Source organism: Lacerta agilis, chromosome 10 (genome assembly GCF_009819535.1).
Source record: "Lacerta agilis isolate rLacAgi1 chromosome 10, rLacAgi1.pri, whole genome shotgun sequence".
Taxonomy (NCBI): domain Eukaryota; kingdom Metazoa; phylum Chordata; class Lepidosauria; order Squamata; family Lacertidae; genus Lacerta; species Lacerta agilis.
Genome location: NC_046321.1, coordinates 31,670,869 through 31,692,296, shown reverse-complemented (window position 1 = coordinate 31,692,296; position 21,428 = coordinate 31,670,869). Strand labels below are relative to the sequence as shown.

General features: G+C 44.6%; 5 protein-coding genes across 5 annotated transcripts; 4 read left to right on the top strand and 1 right to left on the bottom strand.

Moving 5' to 3' along the window:
- Positions 1-870: 870 nt before the first annotated feature.
- LOC117053635 (histone H3) lies at positions 871-1,896 on the bottom strand. Its single transcript, XM_033161570.1, has one exon. The coding sequence runs from the start codon at positions 1,857-1,859 to the stop codon at positions 1,449-1,451; it is 411 nt and encodes a 136-aa protein (XP_033017461.1). The 5' UTR covers positions 1,860-1,896; the 3' UTR covers positions 871-1,448.
- A 1,862-nt stretch (positions 1,897-3,758) lies between these two features.
- On the top strand, positions 3,759-4,478 carry LOC117054333 (histone H1.11L-like). The gene has a single exon (XM_033163057.1). The coding sequence runs from the start codon at positions 3,792-3,794 to the stop codon at positions 4,449-4,451; it is 660 nt and encodes a 219-aa protein (XP_033018948.1). The 5' UTR covers positions 3,759-3,791; the 3' UTR covers positions 4,452-4,478.
- A 957-nt stretch (positions 4,479-5,435) lies between these two features.
- On the top strand, positions 5,436-6,216 carry LOC117054335 (histone H2B 7-like). The gene has a single exon (XM_033163059.1). It carries the CDS (start codon positions 5,740-5,742, stop codon positions 6,118-6,120), a length of 381 nt encoding a protein of 126 aa, XP_033018950.1. The 5' UTR covers positions 5,436-5,739; the 3' UTR covers positions 6,121-6,216.
- Positions 6,217-7,290: 1,074 nt separating this feature from the next.
- On the top strand, positions 7,291-7,730 carry LOC117054334 (histone H3). The gene has a single exon (XM_033163058.1). It carries the CDS (start codon positions 7,291-7,293, stop codon positions 7,699-7,701), a length of 411 nt encoding a protein of 136 aa, XP_033018949.1. The 3' UTR covers positions 7,702-7,730.
- A 4,946-nt stretch (positions 7,731-12,676) lies between these two features.
- LOC117053769 (pentraxin fusion protein-like) lies at positions 12,677-20,108 on the top strand. Its single transcript, XM_033161906.1, has 6 exons — positions 12,677-12,981; positions 14,026-14,076; positions 15,274-15,559; positions 17,534-17,688; positions 19,046-19,093; positions 19,248-20,108. The coding sequence occupies exons 1-6, from the start codon at positions 12,921-12,923 to the stop codon at positions 19,850-19,852; spliced, it is 1,206 nt and encodes a 401-aa protein (XP_033017797.1). The 5' UTR covers positions 12,677-12,920; the 3' UTR covers positions 19,853-20,108.
- Positions 20,109-21,428: the final 1,320 nt, after the last annotated feature.

The following is a 21,428-nucleotide window of genomic DNA, read 5'->3' as shown; positions in this document are numbered from 1 at the left end:
AGTTGTGTGTAAAAGCTGAAGGAATGTAACATTTGGTGTAACAAACCAGAAGTGGATGTTAGGGGAAGTCAACAGGGAAGGGGGAAACTGGAAAATGAATGTTAAGTAATGATAATGAATTATTGTTACGAGAAAAGAAAATCAATAAAAATTACTGTATAAAAAAAAAAGCTGAAGGGGGTGGAGAGATGGATGCACCAAGCTTCTTCCATAGACAACTGGAGTGAAATGTGAAACCCTGTGTCTTCTCTTCTGTCCAATATCAGTGCAAGAATGTTGGAACAGCACCTTAATCCAAGGCAAAATGCATTGTCATTCACATATGTATGCCCACTGCTAGTACTATGCTTGCGCTAGAATTGCCATGGGTCACTTGGTTATGTACCATCCAGAGGTAGACCACCTCACATCACAATAATTTTGAAATCAAAAATACTTTTGCTTGTGGCCCCATGCCCAGTCCGACATCTCCGGTTATAAAAGGATTGTAGGGCTGGCAGCCAATGACAGGTAGTATTCAGCTAGCTAGATGGATTTATTATACAGCAGGTGTTGGGTTTTTGCTATAAAATGGGGGGAGAGCCATGTACACCACCTTAAACTCCTTGGAGGAAAGCAAAGCCTAAACAGCTCCAAAAGCAGAGCAAGGATTTCCAAGGGGTACCCCAAGAAAACGTTGCAGGGCAGAGGGAGAACAGGGTAGGTGTATACGTGATAAAAATACATTCGCTCTGGCATGAGTATTTTGGAAATCGGATGATTCACATGTTCGCCAGGAGGAAATATTTCTGCAGATGTACAGGAAGATCGCAAGTCCTGGCAGAGGATAGGAGCGTGGTCAATGGTTCTGGATGACGGCAGAGTCGTTGCAGGGCAGAGGGAGAACAGGGTAGGTGTATACGTGATAAAAATACATTCGCTCTGGCATGAGTATTTTGGAAATCGGATGATTCACATGTTCGCCAGGAGGAAATATTTCTGCAGATGTACAGGAAGATCGCAAGTCCTGGCAGAGGATAGGAGCGTGGTCAATGGTTCTGGATGACGGCAGAGTAAAGTCAAAACAGCATCTGGGGCCCCCAGGTTCTCCACCCCGTTTTAAGCTACCCAATTAAAAACCTCAAGTGAAGCTCGAGGGCACCTTAAGGCAAGCCCTTCGCTCCTCCACCAGTCAAGGATCGGGTTGTGACAATTCAAACCAATTCCTTCCCGTTCCCAAAATGGCGCTTCATAAAGCAGAAACGGGGACACTTATGTATACAGGAAGTGATCTGAAATCCGCCGCTCCCTCTCCCAGCGCAGTGCAGAGGCACTTTGTACTAACTCACAAGTCGGGGTACAGGGGTAGGGAAGAGAATCTCAAGCTCTTCTCAGGATGCATTGTAGTGGCTCTGAAAAGAGCCTTTGGGTTGGTGAAGCGGGTTGAGTGAGACCGGCGGCGGCGGCGGCTAAGCCCTCTCTCCGCGGATGCGCCGCGCCAGCTGGATGTCCTTGGGCATGATGGTCACCCTCTTGGCGTGGATGGCGCACAGGTTGGTGTCCTCGAACAGCCCCACCAGGTACGCCTCGCTCGCCTCCTGCAGCGCCATCACGGCCGAGCTCTGGAAGCGCAGGTCCGTCTTGAAGTCCTGCGCGATCTCGCGCACCAGGCGCTGGAAAGGCAGCTTGCGGATCAGCAGCTCCGTCGACTTCTGGTAGCGGCGGATCTCGCGCAGCGCCACGGTGCCCGGGCGGTAGCGGTGAGGCTTCTTCACGCCGCCCGTGGCCGGGGCGCTCTTGCGAGCCGCTTTGGTGGCCAGCTGCTTGCGAGGCGCCTTGCCGCCCGTCGACTTGCGAGCTGTCTGCTTCGTCCGAGCCATCTTGTACTCACCAAGACAACGCGAGCAGCTCTCAACCAGCCGCAACTAATCCTCCGAATAAAGGAGCGAGGTGATCGCGACCCTTTATTTATAGTGCGCTCCTGTCTCTGTCCCCATTGGCTGACATCAGTGGGGCTGATTCTCATTGGACAGCTTCTCCATTCGAAAACTCCCGCTTTGGTTTGTGTCGCCTCCGGACCGCCTCCTAGCATCCCTATAGATTTTTTTTTTTTCCAATGGCGAGTTTTCCCGGAATATTCAACCTCTAAAATCAAGCAGCTTTGCCTTTTGTGTTTAATGTTGTTCAATACCAGCCGACAGGCTCTTTGCTTGTATAAACTCTCTCTCGCTGGAAGCTCCTTTGCTAAGCTCCCCTAAATCTTTTATATAAGATCTTCTTGTTTGAGAACGTTTTGGACTGTCTCTTCATTTTTAACGTTTTTCAGCGATTAGTGATATTGGCAGGAAAAGCCAAACATTTACTGTTTAGGGTTGAACTTCCCCTTCCCAATTTCTCATAGTTTACAGTGCACTTTTCTTGGTTTTTTTTTTTTTTTTTTTTTACTGTATCCCAAACTGCGTGAACTTCAGATCGTGAGGCTGGAGTCTTTAACATCCTTGGGTGTAAATTCCATTTAACTCAGAGGGAGCTATTTCCTTGTAGACGTGCACGTGACGGAGTTATAAATCACAGTAATTTCTGTGGAAGAGCACTTCAAAACCCAGGCGATGGGGGGGGGGGGCCATTGATTCCAATTCAAATATACTTAGCTGTGGCCGCATCTAGGAAATAGGGCTCACATTAGTTAATCCCAAATTAGTTTGTTTAGAGATGCAGCCTTAACAAGGGGAATCATATTTTCCACAAACGGTCACCTGTGGAGTTATCTATGTACACTAACTGTGACCCACGAGAAACATTTATATATATACTGTATATGGTTTTGACGCCAAGTAACTTCGAAATACACTCCTTTGAAAGCAAGATGGCTTTTATCTCAGAATGTGCTGTGAGACTGAGGAGTGAACCTGCCCTTTTCACTTTGAGACCAAGGGCCACCTGGAGTCTAATCGTTGTTTCCAGGGGTTTGCTCTGAAAAAACATAAATAGATTTTAATTATTTATTCAGATTCCTATAACATTCTTAAGGTATCTAAATCAGTCTGCATAAAACAGAGCTGCAGTGAAGTCCAGCAGTCAGTCACATACCTTTTGGGTTGTAATTTAAATTCTGCATTAAACTCTTGAATAGTGTTTGTGTGTGTGATCATACACTATCAATATAGTATTGGCTTTGAATGTACCTAAATTATACAGTATTTAGAACCTTTTCTATAGCGCAGGCGAGCTGGTAAGGGCTTGGCTGATTTGCAATGGTGAATCTATTTTGTGGTACTCTTGTGTTACCTCCGTTTACTTGAAGTCCATCTGCAACGAGGAGACTAGCTTTAAAAACTCACACCACGTCCCGTGACAGACCTTACTGTCTGAAGATGTGACCCGCACAGTTTTTCGGGTGTTTTGGGGGCTTATATTGCTTTAATTTACAAAGAAAAACAAAAGTTTCGCTCTTGGGAGGTCTCCCCAGCTCCTGCAGCCGAGACTTAAGAGCCCTTTTCCAAACGTTGCCTTTCCTTTTGCGCTTTCAAAAAAGCAACGAATGCGAAGCACCCTTCCCTCTTCGCCCCGGTTGATATATTTGATTATTTGGTGGTCGGTATTGTGTAAAAATCGCACTTTATTATCTCGAAAGAAACACAAACTGGGCGCTCGGAAGAGTTCCTGTCTGCCTGGCAGAGGGGCGGGCCCTGCAGCGGACCAATCACGAGGCAGCTCCTCTCTATAAATAAACAGCGGCTGACCTACTTGAGCTCACTTTTCTTCTGTCGGGAATCTTTTTTTGTGTGTGTCGGTTGTCTCTCCTCGCCATCATGTCCGAAACGGCGCCCGCAGTTGCGGCCAGCGCTGCTGCTCCTGTCGTGGCCTCCAAGGCTCCGGCCAAAAAGGCGAAGAAGGCTAGCGGCGCCGCCAAAGCGCGCAAGGCTTCGGGTCCCAGCGTCACCGAGCTCATCGCCAAGGCGGTGGCGGCGTCCAAGGAGCGCAAAGGGGTGTCTCTGGCGGCGCTGAAGAAGTCCCTGGCGGCCGGAGGCTACGACGTGGAGAAAAACAACAGCCGCATCAAGTTGGGCCTGAAGAGCCTGGTGAACAAAGGTACCCTGGTGCACACCAAGGGCATCGGCGCCTCGGGGTCCTTCAAGATCGGCAAGAAGGCCGGCGAGGGCAAGGAGAAGGCGCCCAAGAAGAAGGCGGCAGCCGTCAAAGCCAAGAAGCCCGCCGCCAAGAAAGCCGCGGCCGGCGGCGTCAAGAAGCCCAAGAAAACCGTGGCGGCCAAGAAGAGCCCCAAGAAGCCCAAGAAGCCCGCGGCCAAGAAGGCGGCCAAGAGCCCCAAGAAAGCGGCCAAGCCCGTCAAGCCCAAGAGGGTCGCCAAGAGCCCGGCCAAAGCCAAGGCGGTGAAGCCCAAGACGGCCAAGTCTAAGGCAGCCAAGCCGAAAGCAGCCAAGGCTAAGAAGGCGGCGCCCAAGAAGAAGTAGACGTGGAGCGCGCGCTGCTAAAAAACCCAAACGGCTCTTTTAAGAGCCACCCACTTCCTCTTAAAAAGAGCTTGTCACAAATGTACATACACTATTACCATTATAGATACATAAACACGCCTGCCACAGTATATCTTGCACACGTTTGGTCAGAATTTAAGTCACTGCACAGTGGGTCTAGCTCCAGGAACCGCGCAGAATTATTAGCCTAAATTTCTGGAAATGGGGACATTACATCGGCCTCTTTAGCGGGATACTAACTTGCTCTGGGTTGGTTGGTGCGCCAGTCTGGGATACTGTAGCTTCTTACTCTTGAGAAGAGTGCATGTAGTTAGGCGGGCACGGAAGTGAAAGAAGAGGGAGACGCTTTCATCCCTGAAAAGTTTATTTCTAAAAAGTTATTTTTAAAAACTTGAACTTTGAGCCCTTGAGTAAAATCAGCTTGGAAGTATTGTTGCGGAAAGATGGGGGAGAAGCCGCGCTACTTGATTATCCAAGTTTTTTTTTTGCGTGTGTATTTGTGTGAATGAATCCCTCTTCGGTGAGAATTTTTACAAATTCTATGCTGCAATCTTAGGCATTGTTAGGAGCACATGGTGTCCCTACTAGGATTTCTGCGCCAAAATGCATAGAACTGGGTTTCGGTTTTCCTGAAAGTAAGTCCAATTTAAACATAAAGCAGTTTAATTCTGAGTCCATATGTTTAGGACTTGGATTTACAAAGTATTAAAACAGCCCTATGCTTGCGGGAAACCGCTGTCAAAAATTAAGATGCATTGTACCACGTGTCCAGGTTTAGATTGTCTCGGTTGTCAAAATTTGCAGGCTAGTTCTGAAAGGGCCCTACGATTCACGGCAATTAACTTCTAGATAGAGCACCTTCACATTGTCAATCAATGCCAGCTTCTGCTCTGCCCCATTGAATTCGGTGTATTTACTTTAAAGAATTTAAGACAATTTAGAAGAGGGCGACTTTCAAACTTTTAAAATAGTTTTTTTGTGAATGAAGGATCGCTTATGCCAGGTCGAACGGCAGGTCTTTCATTTTTCCGTCAAAGTCTGTGTGAGTTGTGATTGGCTCAAACCGAGATATTGCTTTGAATACAGCCAATGGACACTCGGCATCTGGCTGACCAATCACGGACGAAACGCGAACGCTAGTAACTCTTTGCGAGTTCTCAGCCAATAGAAAATGAAGAATACAATTCTTTCATTTGCATATCGCCAATATAAAAAACAGCAGCGCTCGTGAGCCCTAGATGACTGGAGAGCGCGTGAAAACGCAGAGATGCCGGAGCCAGCGAAGTCAGTGCCGGCTCCTAAAAAGGGATCTAAGAAAGCTGTGACGAAGACTCATAAGAAAGGCGACAAGAAGCGGAAGAAAGTTAGGAAAGAGAGTTATTCTATCTATGTCTACAAAGTTCTGAAGCAAGTTCATCCGGACACCGGCATTTCATCCAAAGCCATGAGCATCATGAACTCCTTCGTGAATGATGTTTTTGAGCGCATCGCTGGGGAAGCTACCCGCTTAGCTCACTATAACAAGCGCTCAACTGTCACCTCGAGAGAGATTCAAACGGCTGTCCGGCTCTTGCTGCCCGGGGAGCTGGCTAAACACGCTGTCTCCGAGGGCACGAAGGCTGTCACGAAGTATACCAGCTCCAAGTAAATTACAGCCACTCACTGCAACCTAACGGCTCTTTTAAGAGCCACCTATTTTTTCATTAAGAGAGCTCTACGACTCTTCTATCCCCTACTAAAAGTTTGATGCAATTTAGTAATAACCTGCAGTTTTATAAGTGTATATATTTAAAAGTAGGTGAATAAATGAGCAAATTAAGTTAATTTGGATATGCAGAAGATATTAACGTTAAATTTAAGGAGCCGCAGAAAGGGAAGGGAGTCAAGTTTTGAAATGTTTAAAAATTGTGAAGTTGGTGAAATGTATAAATCTGAAAAGCATATATATATCAGTTGAATGCAGTTTAAATATAAGCCATCTCCCCCACTATATGCAGTAGTTAAAAGCTAAACGACCAATAAACAAATGACCGAACAAAGCAGATACCCTAGAGCTCCTTTCATATGATTCCCCTGCGGTGAATAAATTTTACTTCGTTTGTGTCCCAGATGAAATCGTAGTTTTATATGCACAGAAAGAAGTGACTGATGGTTGAAGAAAACCGAATTGGGAAGCAATTTTCTAGTAATAACAGTTGGGTAATTTGAATTACCCGCGCTTTGCAGACCTTTGTAGACGTGCGGTTGAACAACAAAAGTGGCCAGCGCTTCGAAGTTCCTAATGATTAGTATCCATGCAGTCTCCAAGTTATTTTTTAAATAATTTATTTAAATAACTTATTAAATGTTTGTGAAATGGGTAGGATTACTGGAATTGCACAACACCTTTGGAAAATACGGTCCCGAATGAGGATATCTTATTACATAACAGGGTTACATATAGGCGCACACAAACAGTTCCTAAGCGATGTGGTTTTTGTGAGGCAGCTCGATAAACACGGATGCGTATTTTCTATTAAGGAAATTAAAAGGGTGATTTCTGTGAACGAGACCTGGCATTCCCCCGCCCCTGGCGCCTACGCAGTGCAAAACGGAGGGAAAAATTTTAAAAAGCGAGAGGCTGACGATTTTTAAACATCAACGCGCGCCTTTTCAAATTGTCCAATGAGCTTGAGGTTTTGTAATTCCAACCAATCAACAATCGAATGTATCCAATGGGTGAGGGTTGTCCATCTAGCAATAGCCAATCAGAGGGCAGAACTAGTGTATAAATTTTGCCTTTACGCTCAGCTTTTAGTTCTTTTCTGCTTTTGCGAAGATGGCTCGGACGAAGCAGACAGCTCGCAAGTCGACGGGCGGCAAGGCGCCTCGCAAGCAGCTGGCCACCAAAGCGGCTCGCAAGAGCGCCCCGGCCACGGGCGGCGTGAAGAAGCCTCACCGCTACCGCCCGGGCACCGTGGCGCTGCGCGAGATCCGCCGCTACCAGAAGTCGACGGAGCTGCTGATCCGCAAGCTGCCTTTCCAGCGCCTGGTGCGCGAGATCGCGCAGGACTTCAAGACGGACCTGCGCTTCCAGAGCTCGGCCGTGATGGCGCTGCAGGAGGCGAGCGAGGCGTACCTGGTGGGGCTGTTCGAGGACACCAACCTGTGCGCCATCCACGCCAAGAGGGTGACCATCATGCCCAAGGACATCCAGCTGGCGCGGCGCATCCGCGGAGAGAGGGCTTAGCCGCCGCCGGTCTCGCTCAACCCGCTTCACCAACCCAAAGGCTCTTTTCAGAGCCACTACAATGCATCCTGAAAAGAGCTTGAGATTCTCTTCCCTACCCCTGTACCCCGACTTGTGAGTTTGTGCCAAGTGCCTCTGCACTGCGATGGGAGAGGGGAGCACATTTAACTCGAAGGAGCTGCGGAGCCGGAGCCTTCGCTGGTTAATTTGGTACCTTTAGACATGCGTAGAAATAATTGTACGTTTACTCCGCATAGTTCATATCACGTAGAGAAAATTCATTTTTATATTGAAAAGTTTCCTTTAAATCGGGTATTGCACTATGTCTCTGCTCATGGTACTGATCCCCGTTTTTCTTTTTCCCGCCTCTACAACTTGTATGAGTCGTTTAAGTGTTTAGTTTCGTCCTAAGCCATCCATAGATCTGGGAAAGTGTTGGTGGTCTCTTCCTGTCTGATTGGCTGGAAGCTTGAGACGTTAAGCTTCAAACCAGAAAAGCCCGCGCTCTTCCCTCTTCGGTTGTTGAAACCATATTTCAGGAGGCGTGTAAGGCGGGAAGTTTGAACGAGGCCCTTTCCCCTCCCGATTGCTTTCCTACTCCTTCCGAATCCGAGAGCCTTTCCACTTAATCTTTAATTTTACTGCTGCAGCTTCCACCAGTTCTTCGAAATAAAAATAAAAACCGCATTCGTGCTCTTCTTTCTGTATGCTTAGCAATGCCTCAAACAAAACTAAATGCTCTTACAGCTGATGTGGAAAGAACCTCATATTGGCAGGGGTGAGAGAAGAGGTGTGTGCCAAGTAGCTGCAGCAAAAAGGAGTAAGCCTGCTCCAAGTTTGCTTCCCTGCTGGCCATCTGCCCTTAGCAGTCACCACTCTCTGTACCCACTGAGCTTTTCTAGTTCTTATTAGGCTATACTCACCCTAAGATATATAAATTTTTGTACTTCTACTGTACAAGTGTTCAGGTTTACTTGAGCCCACTGGTGCTTCGTGTGTGTGTGTGTGGCTGCTGCTGTTTTAGCTACATGAAGACTCACTTGAATAATGAATTTGGTATTTATAAGCATGTATATGTATTAAACATGACATGGTATATTTCTGGAGTTGCACTTGGTGGGTTAGCTCAAAGCGAGCTGTTGTCCTTCTGAGCATGAACAAGTGTGTGGTTTCTTGTGGTTCTCACAGCAAAGAAAAAAATAGCCACTCAGTTCTCTTACATGGCACTTCTCCCTCTTGTGGGAAGTACTCTTAATGGCACCTTTATAAATGAAAAGACCACTTTTCACCTTTGCAACCATGTTCTTTTTTAAAATTAAAAAACACAGTAGGGCCTATGCTTTGTTTTCTATAAAGATACCAAAGTGCTAGTTGTTTCAGGAATATCTAGATGGATCCCAGGGTGGTGTGCAATAATAACAACAGAAAAAGATAATAAAAACAGTTGGGAAGCTGCAATACGGGGTTATGTTGTGATTACCCTGTGACAAGGAACAAGGAACAGGCCTTAGGCAGCTGTCAGCACCCACTATTTGATTCCTCCGCGGTGCTTCAGAAGTAGCGTTACCCCAAGGCATCCTGGGAAATTAAAATGGTCGCGCCTGCTGTGGCTCTCTGCTGCCAGGGGATAACCACTGAGGGTCCCACCAGAGGACATCTTGCCAGGGAGGGGCCCTCAATTCTGGAGCAGGTCCTGATAAGTAAAGGGTGCATTCTACAACTGGGCTAGCCAACATGGTGCCCTCCAGATGTTGCTGAACTACAACTTACATCATCCCTGGCCATTGGTCATGCTGGCCGGGGAGGGTGGGAGTTATAGTCCAACAACAATAGGAGGGCACCATGTTGCCTACAGTCGACACCTTGGAGGCATTTATGTGTAGTAGCTTCAGGTTCCAGGTCTTTGCATGACGTTGAAACTGTGACCCATAGCTGAAATTAAGGTCTGTTTCAATGTCTTTTCATTTTTGTTCCTTGTAACTCCAGTTTGTGTGTGAGTGCATGTGTGAATAGTGTTAACCAGGCCAGAAGTTTGATATATTTCCCTGCATTATCACACCCCTATAAGTAAATTTATAAGCTGGGTGAGTGGCTGAGGGTATCATTTGGAGGGATGTGTCAGAAGACATCAAAGCAGCCTTGCAAAAGTCATGATGTAATCTGCTTCTCACCCCACAGTCACCAAGCTGTCAGTGCATCCTTGCTAGTATCAAGCTGTCAAGAGTACAGTAATCTTAAATGCACTCAAGACCCTAGGTGGGCAGTCTGTGTCGCAGGTCAAATGATGGATGGCTTGTGTTTTTCTGGATACTTTGGAGAACCACATACATTTTGTTATCGAAGCTAACAATTTGTAAACATTTAAAACACTCAGGGCGTCCCAATATCTTCAGCATTAAAAGGGAACTGATGCACAATTTGAGATTATGAGACATTTAGGAAGTGCCACCTGTATATTATACTTCGCTCAGGAATCACCTGCTGCATCAGGCAAGTGTTTGGATGTTGGCACTTTATGCTTAGGAACATTGTGTGGAGTCACAACAGAGATAACAGCCACCTGGGATTAGAAATGGAGGGCTGAAGAAAACTGCCAGTCACTTGCAAGCTGAAAAAAATTCTATTCGTGCTTCCCGATCAGTTAACCTTTCCTAATGATCCATAAAAATAAAGAATTTTCTGATTAACATCTAGTGCTCATATGATGTAGCTCAATTCACCTTAGACGGTTAGTGCTCAATAAATTAAATAAATGTGGTATTGCCTCCTTTGATCACAGAGCAAAGGGAACATCTTTTTTTTCTTTTTTTCTTTTTTGCAAAGGGAACATCTGAGCCCTGCATTAGTACTTCAGAATGTAAAGGGGCAGCAGTCTGAAATAAAGGAGCTGAAGCGGGGGGGGGGGGGGGGGGGGGAGGGGGGAGCTCTCCTTTAAATATTTATGGAGACCAACCAGGTTGAAAGCCCATCTGCCATCTCTTCCCATACCTCATTAATGAAACATTCTTTGTTAAGCCATACCTACACGATACGATTTACTGCTGATCTTGATAACCACATGCCACAAGCAGAGTGCAGGAATGACCAAGATGTCCCTATACAACGGGTGCCTGCACCTGATTCTGTTTCAAAGGCTGTCCTTTGCCAATGAGCTAATCCACACACCTGTCTCTTCCTTGTCTCATTAGTGAAGCTGGCTGCCTTTAGGCAAGAGTATCTAGCGAGACTGAGATATTATGGGGGGAGAATTTTGCACACCCAAATTCCTTCTTTTTTTGCAGTGCTGTGGGGTGAGCCCATAAAATGGTGTTTGACCTGGACAAGCCCATAGAAGCAGCCATAGTCACCAGCCTTTAATTTTTTTGTCACAAATTGGCTGAAGTTTTTCATCCTTTAGTCATTCTTTTGAAAATATGTCCCATGTTTGAAAAATGTAGTCCAACGTAGTTTGTTTATGCCCTTGATCTCATTTCTCTGGTGCAATGATTTTTGTGAGTTTTAGTTACCCTAGACATTATAAAATAATGAATTAGGAACTTTCAGTAGGGGAAACTGCAAGCTTCCAGAACTGAAGGGTGGTGGTTTCTACAGCTTTTTGATGTAGGGTCTCCTTCTGCATCTCCAGCTTCTGCCCTTCCAGGCTATGCATAAAGCCTTCATAGATAATTCAAATTTTCCCAGTGCAGACTACATTGATAGACTGGGCTACAAACTGGAAAGCCATTTTGCCACCTTAGGCAGAATGGGACAAGGGCTTACCCATGCAAATTGGAAATGCCCTTTAAAACCCCCAACAGTGTCATGGAGCACTCTGAGGTGCCCAGAGACAGTTGGCATGGCGGATGTCCATTTAGCTGCGCTGTCCTAGGCAACTGCCTAGTCTACCTGTACGTTAGGCCTTGAATCTTAAGTACACACTATACCTTTAAAGAAGGGACCCAGGTGGCGCTGTGGGTTAAACCACAGAGTCTAGGGCTTGCTGATCAGAAGGTTGGCGGTTCGAATCCCTGCCACGGGGTGAGCTCCCGTTGCTCGGTCCCAGCTCCTGCCCACCTAGCAGTTCGAAAGCACGTCAAAGTGCAAGTAGATAAATAGAGACTGCTCCAGCAGGAAGGTAAACGGTGTTTCCGTGCACTGCTCTGGTTTGCCAGAAGCAGCTTTGTCATGCTGGCCACATGACCCGGAAGCTGTCTGCGGACAAACGCCGGCTCCCTCGGCCTATAAGAGCGAGATGAACGCCGCAACCCCAGAGTCGGACACGACTGGACCTGATGGTCAGGGGTCCCTTTACCTTTATAGAACATTCAAATCACATTCTTTCCCTCAGAGAATTCTGGGCACTGTAGTTTAAGCATCACAGAGTTACAATTCCCAGCAGCCCTTAACAAATGTACTTCGAATGTGTTTTAAAGGTATTGTATGTACACAGCCTGAAACATTTAAGTGGAACAAACTAACAGGCAGAATTACCCAGATCCTAGATAACCTTTTCATGATTTCTGTATGGGAGTAAAAAATGCAGCTATTTTGAAATCTTTTGGTATAAACAGTGTTAGGGTAAGTAAATTGTCAACTTATATTTTATGATATTGTCTGGTAGAATGCTATTTTATCATGACAACAAATGTAATTGAATTCAGTAGGTCTAACAACAACAACAACAACAACAACAACAACAACAATTTATTTATATGCTCCCCACCTGACTGGGTTGCCCCAGCCACTCTAGGAGGCTCCCAACAAAAATGAGTAAAAAAAACCACAATACAACATCACACACTATAAACTTCTAGTTATCTAGTTTTCAGTTTAATGTGTACACCACAACTTTCTCCCTCCCCACTCCCCATCATATTCCGACAGCATAAGATGGATACCTGTTGTGTATGAAAGGTATGAATAATGTTTCCTCTTTTGGAATTTGACTGCTATTTCTATGTTGTCGCTGGTCCTGTTATGTCAGTCACACCACGGACCCATTATATCTTTATCTTGCCAGATAAAAAGCAGTGCCCAAGAACTGCCCTGTTGCTCAAAGCTTTGCCAGCTATAAGACAGCCTGGCTTGTGTGGGTACATTGGATTTCGAAGTTTTGAGTAACAGCCTGAGCACACGGAGCAAAGTAGTTTATCTGAAAGGAATGGAGAAGGTCTCGGATGCTGCAGCAAAGATGCTGAGAAGTCTGTAGAGTGTTCCAAAAAGCAGATAAAATAACAAACATGTTACACAACTCTGCATTTCTGGTTATTGCTGCTTTGCATTGGCTCGTAACACACAAACGTAAGTACAGTTTTGATTAAGTACTTTGCTAGACATATTGACCCTAAACTGTTTGGGACATGTGGACTTTACTGGATCCAGCAAGGTTACTTGTGTTTGTATATTTGGGGCTAAAAAACAGAAGGAAGTACTGCCAGAACCCAAAGAAGACAAATTGTGTCCCATACGTACACAATATCCCTAATTATATCATACCTTAGTACAGATTTTAATTGTAAGCCACTTTGAGAGTCCACTCTGGCTGGAAAGCAAGATAGACATATGATCAGTAATAAAACGAATTGTTCAGCCTCACTCATCATGAGGATCCTGTTGACTGTAATCCATGAAATACAAGTGATCAAATATATGTGATCAAAGACAAAATCACAGCCAGGGCTCAAGTGGCAATGTAAGGATATAAAAATGATGATTATTTAAACATGAACAGCTATATATATAAACATATGTGAGTATGCTTCATGTCTTGGTAATTGCTTAAAAAAATAAAAAAATTGTCCACTAGTACCTTAGAGACCAACTAAGTTTGTTCTGGGTGTAAGCTTTCGTGTGCATGCACACATGGAATCTGAAGAAGTGTGCATGCATGAAGAAGATGCGGGAGGCGCTGTGGGTTAAACCACAGAGCCTAGGGCTTGCCGATCAGAAGGTCTGCGGTTCGAATCCCTGCAATGGGGTGAGCTCCTGTTGCTCGGTCCCTGCTTCTGCCAACCTAGCAGTTCGAAAGCACGTCAAAGTGCAAGTAGATAAATAGGTACTGCTCTGGCGGGAAGGTAAACGGCGTTTCCGTGCGCTGCTTTGGTTCGCCAGAAGCGGCTTAGTCATGCTGGCCACATGACCCGGAAGTTGTACGCCAGCTCCCTCGGTCAATAAAGCGAGATGAGTGCCACAACCCCAGTGTCATCCACGACTGGACCTAATGGTCAGGAGTCCCTTTACCTTTAAGGTGCTACTGGACAATTTATTATTATTTTTATTTATTTCGACTGCATCAGACCAACATGGCTACCTACCTGAATTGGTAATTGCTGTTCTTTTTTCCAGGCAGTGCTGGCAATGTTGCCATTGCAGATGCTTCAATAATCCCAGTTGGAGGTAAATCCTGAGTCTCTGTGGTTTATTGAAACCTAAATCCTTCCTTATCCTACTTGCCTGAGATGGCATACATCATAATAATATTTTTGCTGTTGCTGTTGTTTGTTGGAATTTGTTGCCTGCCCTTCACCACAAGGTGCTGATGTGGGATATACATTCATTCAACAAAATGCCATTAAAGCATCACTTAAAAGCACAAAAGGCGCAAAGATTACTACAGGACAGAAGGGTGGGGGACAGAACTATCTGCTCTTGTCTGCTCCCCAGAGCTGAATTAAGAGGTGTCTTTTGCTGGCCACAAAATATAAGAGAAGGAATAGAGGGAAATGATTCACTCTCAAATGATAAAACCAGGAGTCTTGCATGACTATTTGCATGGGTGGCGGCTGCAGACAAGTGCAGATGCCTGATTTTGGGGGGGGGGGAATGCTAGGAAAACAGTACTTCCTGATCTCTGCTGAAAGCAAAATGCTGTGTGCGGTTATGCACGCAATAAGCCTCTTTTGGACTGCAGGCTACTACTGTTGAAAGTCGGCAATTCTGTGATTCTGTGTCTGATGTACAGGCTCCTCCTGAGTTCCCTGTGCACCCAGATGGTTGTGTGAATAGACCTTCAGAGTCATTCATCAAAACCAAAATCAGATTCAAGTACATGAGAGAGGCAGCAAAATATCTCTTCACACAATTGTATATGATTAACCTGTGAAACACCACTAGCACATTAGTATAAACCGATAGATTAGACAACTTGCATCAAAGTTAAGTAAGTGCTTATTAGCATTGACAGCTATATTTGTATCTTCTATATTCAGAGAGAATATATTCAGAGATAATAAATCCTTTAAGTTGGAATTGCGTAAGACTCATGATCTCATGGGTTCGAGTCCCATGTTGGGTGAAAGAATCCTGCATTGCAAAGGGGCTGGACTAGATGACTCCTGCGGTCCCTTCCAGCTCTAAAATTCTATGATTCTAAGTACCACATTCTGGGGACAAGTGAGAGTGTGGATATTGCCATTTCACCCTTTTTTCTGAACTTCCACAGAGCATCCAGTTAGCCACAGTCAAAGACTGAATGGTATTTTAAGTGGACCATTATCTGATCTGACTTCAGTTCCATATCCATGTGCTATCCGTGTTTCTGCTTTTGTTTTGGCAGTAAATAGATGTGCTTTTTTTTCTCCACATCCCCTCCAGATCCTAACATTGCAGTGGGGAAAATGTCCTCCCAGTCAAGCACGTATGAAGAAAGGGGGAAGTCAAAGAAGGCCATAGATGGTTCACTGGCCAATAGTTACGCTAATGGAGACTGCACCCAGACGAAGAAGGATTTTGAGCCCTGGTGGATGGTAGATTTGAATTCAGCATTTCAGGTATCTGCTGTGGTGATCACAAACAGAGGAGACTGTTGTGAGTCAAGGATAAAAGGAGCTGAGATTCTCATTGGAGATTCGCCACAGAAGGGAGGCACAATGAATCCCAGGTATTTCCTTGCTGTTAACAAATGAATGTTGATGGAAACCAATAAAGATGACATGCACTATGATCTTAAGCTTGTTTACTCAGAAGTAAGTCCTGTAGGGTTCAGTGCAACCTACTTCCAAGAAACTTTTCTTAGGATTGGAGCCTTAGATCCAATCCTAAAAACATTTTTGTTGTGAGTAAGTCCCATGGATTTCACTGGAGCTTACTATTTATTTGTTTGTTTTTTGCTCATTTAACACAATTTATATACCACCTGATATGCAATCACTTTATGGAAAAAAACAACACTTCCAAGCTGTTTGCAATGTTCTGTAGTTTTAGCTAGCAGGTTTGTTAATTATACATAACTGAAAAAAAAATATACAGATCTGGAAGTCAGTTAATTGTGTTGGTTTCCAGAGGACTTGGGGGATTTGGAATCTGCAGTATAAGACCATTGATTAGTCACTAATGTACTACTAAAACATGAACATCCTAACCCTCTCTGTTAAATAAGTGGAGAGGCTGCTTCTGGGTTTTAATATCTATTGCATCAGCCACTCTCGTAGTCCATCTGTATCTCCTGTCCTCTCCCTTTGGAGCGACGAGCCTGGAAGCTTAGACTATGATGTCAACTGCCAGGACCCAAAGAAGACAAATTATGTCCCATACATACACAATATCCCTAATTATATCATACCTTAGTACAGATTTTAATTGTAAGCCACTTTGAGAGCCCACTGTGGCTGGAAAGCAGGATAGACATATGATCAGTAATAAAATAAATTGTTCAGCCTCACTCACCATGAGGATCCTGTTGACTGTAATCCATGACATTGTTAGTTTCCAAAAGATATTCTGGAGGATGCTGTCATTGCATGGAAGCTTCCTAGGGGTTTTTCGGTGAGAAGTCTAGTAATGGTGACCACATCATCTAGATGGTGAACAAGCCAAAAGGTTTGTTCCTTGGAGGTTTTAAAGCAGAGGTTGGATGGCCCTCTGTCAGGGATGCTTTAGTTCAGGCATAGGCAACCTTCGGCCCTCCAAATGTTTTGGCCTACAACTCCCATGATCCCTAGCTAACAGGACCAGTGGTCAGGGATGATGGGAATTGTAGTCCAAAACACCTGGACTACAAATATTCCTGCATTGCAGGGGGTTGACTCTTGAGGTCCCTTCCAACTCTATGATTCTATGAATCCAAACATCCCCAAGCAGCAGCTTCCTCATCACTGCTAGTCTTTTCCTGCATAATGCGGCTATAGGCAAATGTTGAATATGGTTTCCTTCTAATATGTGTATGAATGACATACAGAGTAAGACAGACCTGTTGTATTAACAGAGTAAGTATTCTAGAGCAAGGGCATCCAGCATGGTCCCCTCCAGATACTATGGACTCCAACTCCCATCAGCCCTGGCAAGCATCATCGGCAGTCAAGACTATAGAAGTTACAGTCCAACGGCAGCTGGGAGGTACCACATTGGCTACCCCTGCTGCAGAACATGCTGCAGAATTGTCTACACTCCTGCATAGTTGAGCTATGGCATCTCAATCACAATATGTAGTGATGACCACTATCGCGGATCACTTTGAAAGGGGATTCAATAAATTCATGGAGGATAAGGTCATCAATTGCTACTAAGCAATGATGGCTGTATATTGCAAACAGGATCAGAGACAGTATGTTGGGGGGCATGGTCAGGGGAGTGCTGCTACACTCATGTCCTGCTTGTGTTGTGGCTTTCCATAGGCAACTGGTTGGCCATTGCGAGAACAGGATACTGGAGTAGATAGCCCTCTGGTCTGATCCAGCAAGAGTCCTCTTAGGAAGGTTAACTGCAGAGAAATGATTGAGCAAAATGTTCTGTGTCTCTTACTGATATCATTGGTCCTTTTGGCCTAAATATTGGTGGGGTTCCCATACTCCCACGTGCTATATCTCCGCTGTGCTCTGGGGTCATGCCATTGAGTAATGCTCTAGTTGCTTTGCAGGTGCGCTACAATCAACAGCATGGGGCGTGGGGAAACAATGTCCTTCACCTGTGCAGGGATGCAGGGCCAGTATGTGACCATTACAATCCCGGGGAGATATGAGTTCCTCTCACTCTGTGAAGTGCAAGTTCTCGCACACCCATGGCTCCATGTGGGTGAGTAGATGGCCTCTGTTGTGGATTTGATGTGCACAGCAAAGGAACATGTTGCTCATGCGATGTGGGCGAATCAAATCACTGATTGTTAGAAAACCCCTATTATCACAACTCAGGTGAGAGAGGGCCTTCCTGCCTTTCCCAGAGTTGACCAATGAATAGATAATGTCAGTAAGCTGCCAATGGGGCTGCACAGGTGGGGCTGCGTTGCTCTCCCGTCTTCCCAACATTGTGTCACTACAACTTCTGGGGGGTGGGCAAGGCAGTGGGAGTTTGGCATGGTGTGAGAGGAGCAGTGGAACCAATCCAATGCTCTAGCTACTGCATGTATTTTGCACCCGCAGCACACAAAGTTCCTGCTGCCTTGCCTCCCCTCTTGGTAAGAGGCAGGGGAAAGACAGCCGGGTGATATTCTATTCTATGTTAGTCCTATTCACCACTGAAGTCAATAGATAGGACTAACTTAGGTTTCTTAATTTCAAAGGGTCTACTCTGACTAGGACTTTGTTGGACACAACCCCAGGAGAGCAACACAGCCCCACTGGCTGCTACTGGAGAACAGTATGTCTCTCGATGGGGAGTAGAAGCTTCTCCTGCCTCCACATCTACTCTTCTGCTGGAACTTCACCTCTCCCTTCCCGTTCCTGATGTCCAACAACCCACAGTTTTGTTACATACATTTTGGGTTTTTTTTTGAAAAAAGCTAATAATTTATTAAATTCATACAACCCATACAAAATTTAAACATCAAGAATATTATAGAAGTTTACTATCATAGATGATAGATAGATAGTTAATAAAAAGCATATATACTTTCAGCTCCTGTCAGACATAATCTTCATTTTGCTGAAACCTGCTCTTATATTTTCCCTGATATAATATGTTTCAGAACTTCATAGAGCTATGTATCAATTCCCTGCCTTAAAATTTGCAACTCTCCCTTTATGTATTGTGTTGCCAGGTTCTGCCCACTAATGACACTAATAACTTCTCTGAACCACTCTCTCTCAGCTGTTAATTTTACAGCATTTAGCTGTTCTGATATCTTTCTTACTAAGTCTCTATTATTGTGTTTCTGATTAATTATCCAGGCTTTTGCATATAGTGTTCTAGCTAGAGTTATAATATATATAACTCTTGGTTTTGATCGCATGCTCTTATATGGTCTTTTACATAATATTTTACCTGAGGAGGTCCAATGAAACCTAGTAGCCCAATATTTCATGAAGGACTGTAATAACCATTTGCCTTATTTTATTTCCACCAAAGGTGAAAGTTTGGTTACATAACACTTGTGAGTAATGTGAATATTTTTCTCACCAGTGTCGGAAGCTCAGACATGTCATTTCTTTTGCAGTTCATGATGGTGGCCGGAGCCCTGTGAGAGACAGTGAAACTGATTTAGGTAAGTGCTCAGTTGTGTGTTGGTCCAGCCAGCCTGACCAATGACCAAGGATGATGGGAGTTGTTGTTCAGAAGCTATGGAGCGCCACAGATTCCCCACTGCTTTGCTGAACAGTGATTTCCTGTAGAAGCGCTAATGATGTTTTCCCTTCTAGGTCTGCAGGGCAGAGTTCTGAGTTTCCTTAATGAATCAAAGGAGAGTTTTGTTGTCATATCTCCACTGCAGCCCCTGAATGTCATGGAATTCACGCTCTGCATGAGGGTCTCGGTAGAGGAACTGAGCGATCGCAAAGTCATTCTCTTCTCCTACCGCTCTCAAAAGGATGAACTGAGGATCTTGCGTGAGGCAAAGGGCTGCTTTGGCTTACACATGGGGGGTCAGAGTGTGATGTTTGCCCTCCCTGACCTCAGCACTTTGGGAAGTCATATGTGTGTCACCTGGGAAGCTGAGTTTGGCCTCACCGCTTTTTGGATTAATGGGAAAAGGAGCGTCCGAAAAGTGCACAACGTAGGGCATATTGTTCAGTCGGGGGGCACTGCAATGCTTGGATGGGATCAGAGTGCACAAAACACATCCAAACAGCAGGAACGGCGTTTTGTGGGGGAAATAACAGATCTCTACATGTGGGATTACGTACTGAAATCTCAAGACATTCAAGATGTGTTCCAGGTCCACCAGTTTCCTAGAGGAAATATCTTCGACTGGAAAATGTTATCGTACAAGATTACAGGGAATGTGCTGGTATTACCTAAGGACTAATACCCAAGGAGGATATGGGCATTATTAAGATATGCAGGAGATCTTTTGTCTTCCTCCTTTGCAAAAGAATAAATGAAAAGGGAAGGAGGGAAAGCACCACCTGAGGTGTGGAAGCACAGCTGGTGTCATTATTCACATTGCCCGTAATTATTCACATTGTAGGATTGTTGACTCTGCCGTATGAAAATCCTTTCGTACTGAAAATTGTTGAAGTAAATCATAAATTTGAAATAAAACAGCCCTATGAATAATCAAATCTGAAAATGATATTTTTATTTTCTGTTTATTTACTCATGGCAAGCTGTTGTGTATATAAGACATCTCTACAACTCTACATCTCTACAAGTTGTAGACATCTCTACAACTGTACTAGGGGCTAGAAACTTATTGTGCGTTTGTGAAAGAAAGCTGTGGATTCTTAAAATGTCTAAAAAGACCTTGTGGCTTTAATAAGGGTGCTCCAGGAGATGCTTTGAGATGCAGCGAGCTTTGCAATTTTTCATTGTTGTGACCATTATTAAAGTATGTACACCGTTGCTGGCCTCAGTGTACTGGATAGTCTGAGTCACAAAAACAAAAAAAACATACAAATTATAAGCAAAGCTGTTCCTAGAGCCAAGGATCATACAATCTAAACTGAATTACTTAGGGATGCAACAAAGGGAGACGAAAGAGTGACAAAGAGTACTTCAGTTTAGATTCTATGATCCTTGGCTCTAGGAACAGAGGCTAAACTGCAGGCTAAAGTGAAATAAAATTCCAAAAAACAAGCTCTGTGGAAAAATTATATGAGCAAACATCATGTTATTCAGGACAAAATTGCGAAGAATGCTGATGAAATTAGAAATAGGATGAATAGTATCTTTGCACTCCAATAAATTCCATCTGGCAACACATGGGAGATGGGTTATTGCTCATCCAGTTCAGTTGAAAATGTTTTGAGTGGGGATTCAGGAATCTGACCAAGACTATGTACACACATTTTATTCTAGAACCAATGGAGACTTCATATTTGTTTTTTCTACGTAGCCCACACTCAGTCTAGGTCTAGTCCCCCCCCACCTTTTATTGCTCCTGAAAAGCACTTATTCAGAAACTGGTTTCATCCTGAAAATAAAAGCTCATTGCAGATTGATTCTGTATTACCTTACAGTGTGTCCATTTGAAAAGAGATGTAGGCGGTTCTGGCAATGGGGATTCAATCTACACTTGGCCATATACCAAGACTGCAATCACCACATCCTTCTTCGTTCACCTGGGGCATGTGCAGGGAGGAAAAGACGGGGATATCCTAATCAAGGGGAAGGTTTTCAAATGTGTATCAAGTAACCACACACACACTTTGTCTGATTAATTTATATACACAGTCACCTATATAGAAAAACAACATTTATACAGAAGACTGCCCCCTGACTGCTCTTTAGAAATAGCTCAGTTGCTACTTGCAAAGCGGTGGAACAGGCTGTGCAATTTGCAGCAGAGAAATGGCAGAAATTTCCAATGGTCCAATGGAGAAATACTTAGCTCTTCCTGCTCTCATAACTTTCCTCTTCTAGTTCCTCCCCGTTTGTTTGTT

Bases quoted from the DNA above. Each gene is read 5' to 3' on its own strand.
- LOC117053635 (XM_033161570.1), bottom strand. From the start codon at position 1,859: ATGGCTCGGACGAAGCAGACAGCTCGCAAGTCGACGGGCGGCAAGGCG.
- LOC117054333 (XM_033163057.1), top strand. From the start codon at position 3,792: ATGTCCGAAACGGCGCCCGCAGTTGCGGCCAGCGCTGCTGCTCCTGTC.
- LOC117054335 (XM_033163059.1), top strand. From the start codon at position 5,740: ATGCCGGAGCCAGCGAAGTCAGTGCCGGCTCCTAAAAAGGGATCTAAG.
- LOC117054334 (XM_033163058.1), top strand. From the start codon at position 7,291: ATGGCTCGGACGAAGCAGACAGCTCGCAAGTCGACGGGCGGCAAGGCG.
- LOC117053769 (XM_033161906.1), top strand. From the start codon at position 12,921: ATGTTACACAACTCTGCATTTCTGGTTATTGCTGCTTTGCATTGGCTC. The intron at 12,982-14,025 runs GTAAGTACAGTT...TCTTTTTTCCAG, and splicing joins TTGGCTCGTAACACACAAAC to GCAGTGCTGGCAATGTTGCC. The intron at 19,094-19,247 runs GTAAGTGCTCAG...TTTCCCTTCTAG, and splicing joins AGACAGTGAAACTGATTTAG to GTCTGCAGGGCAGAGTTCTG.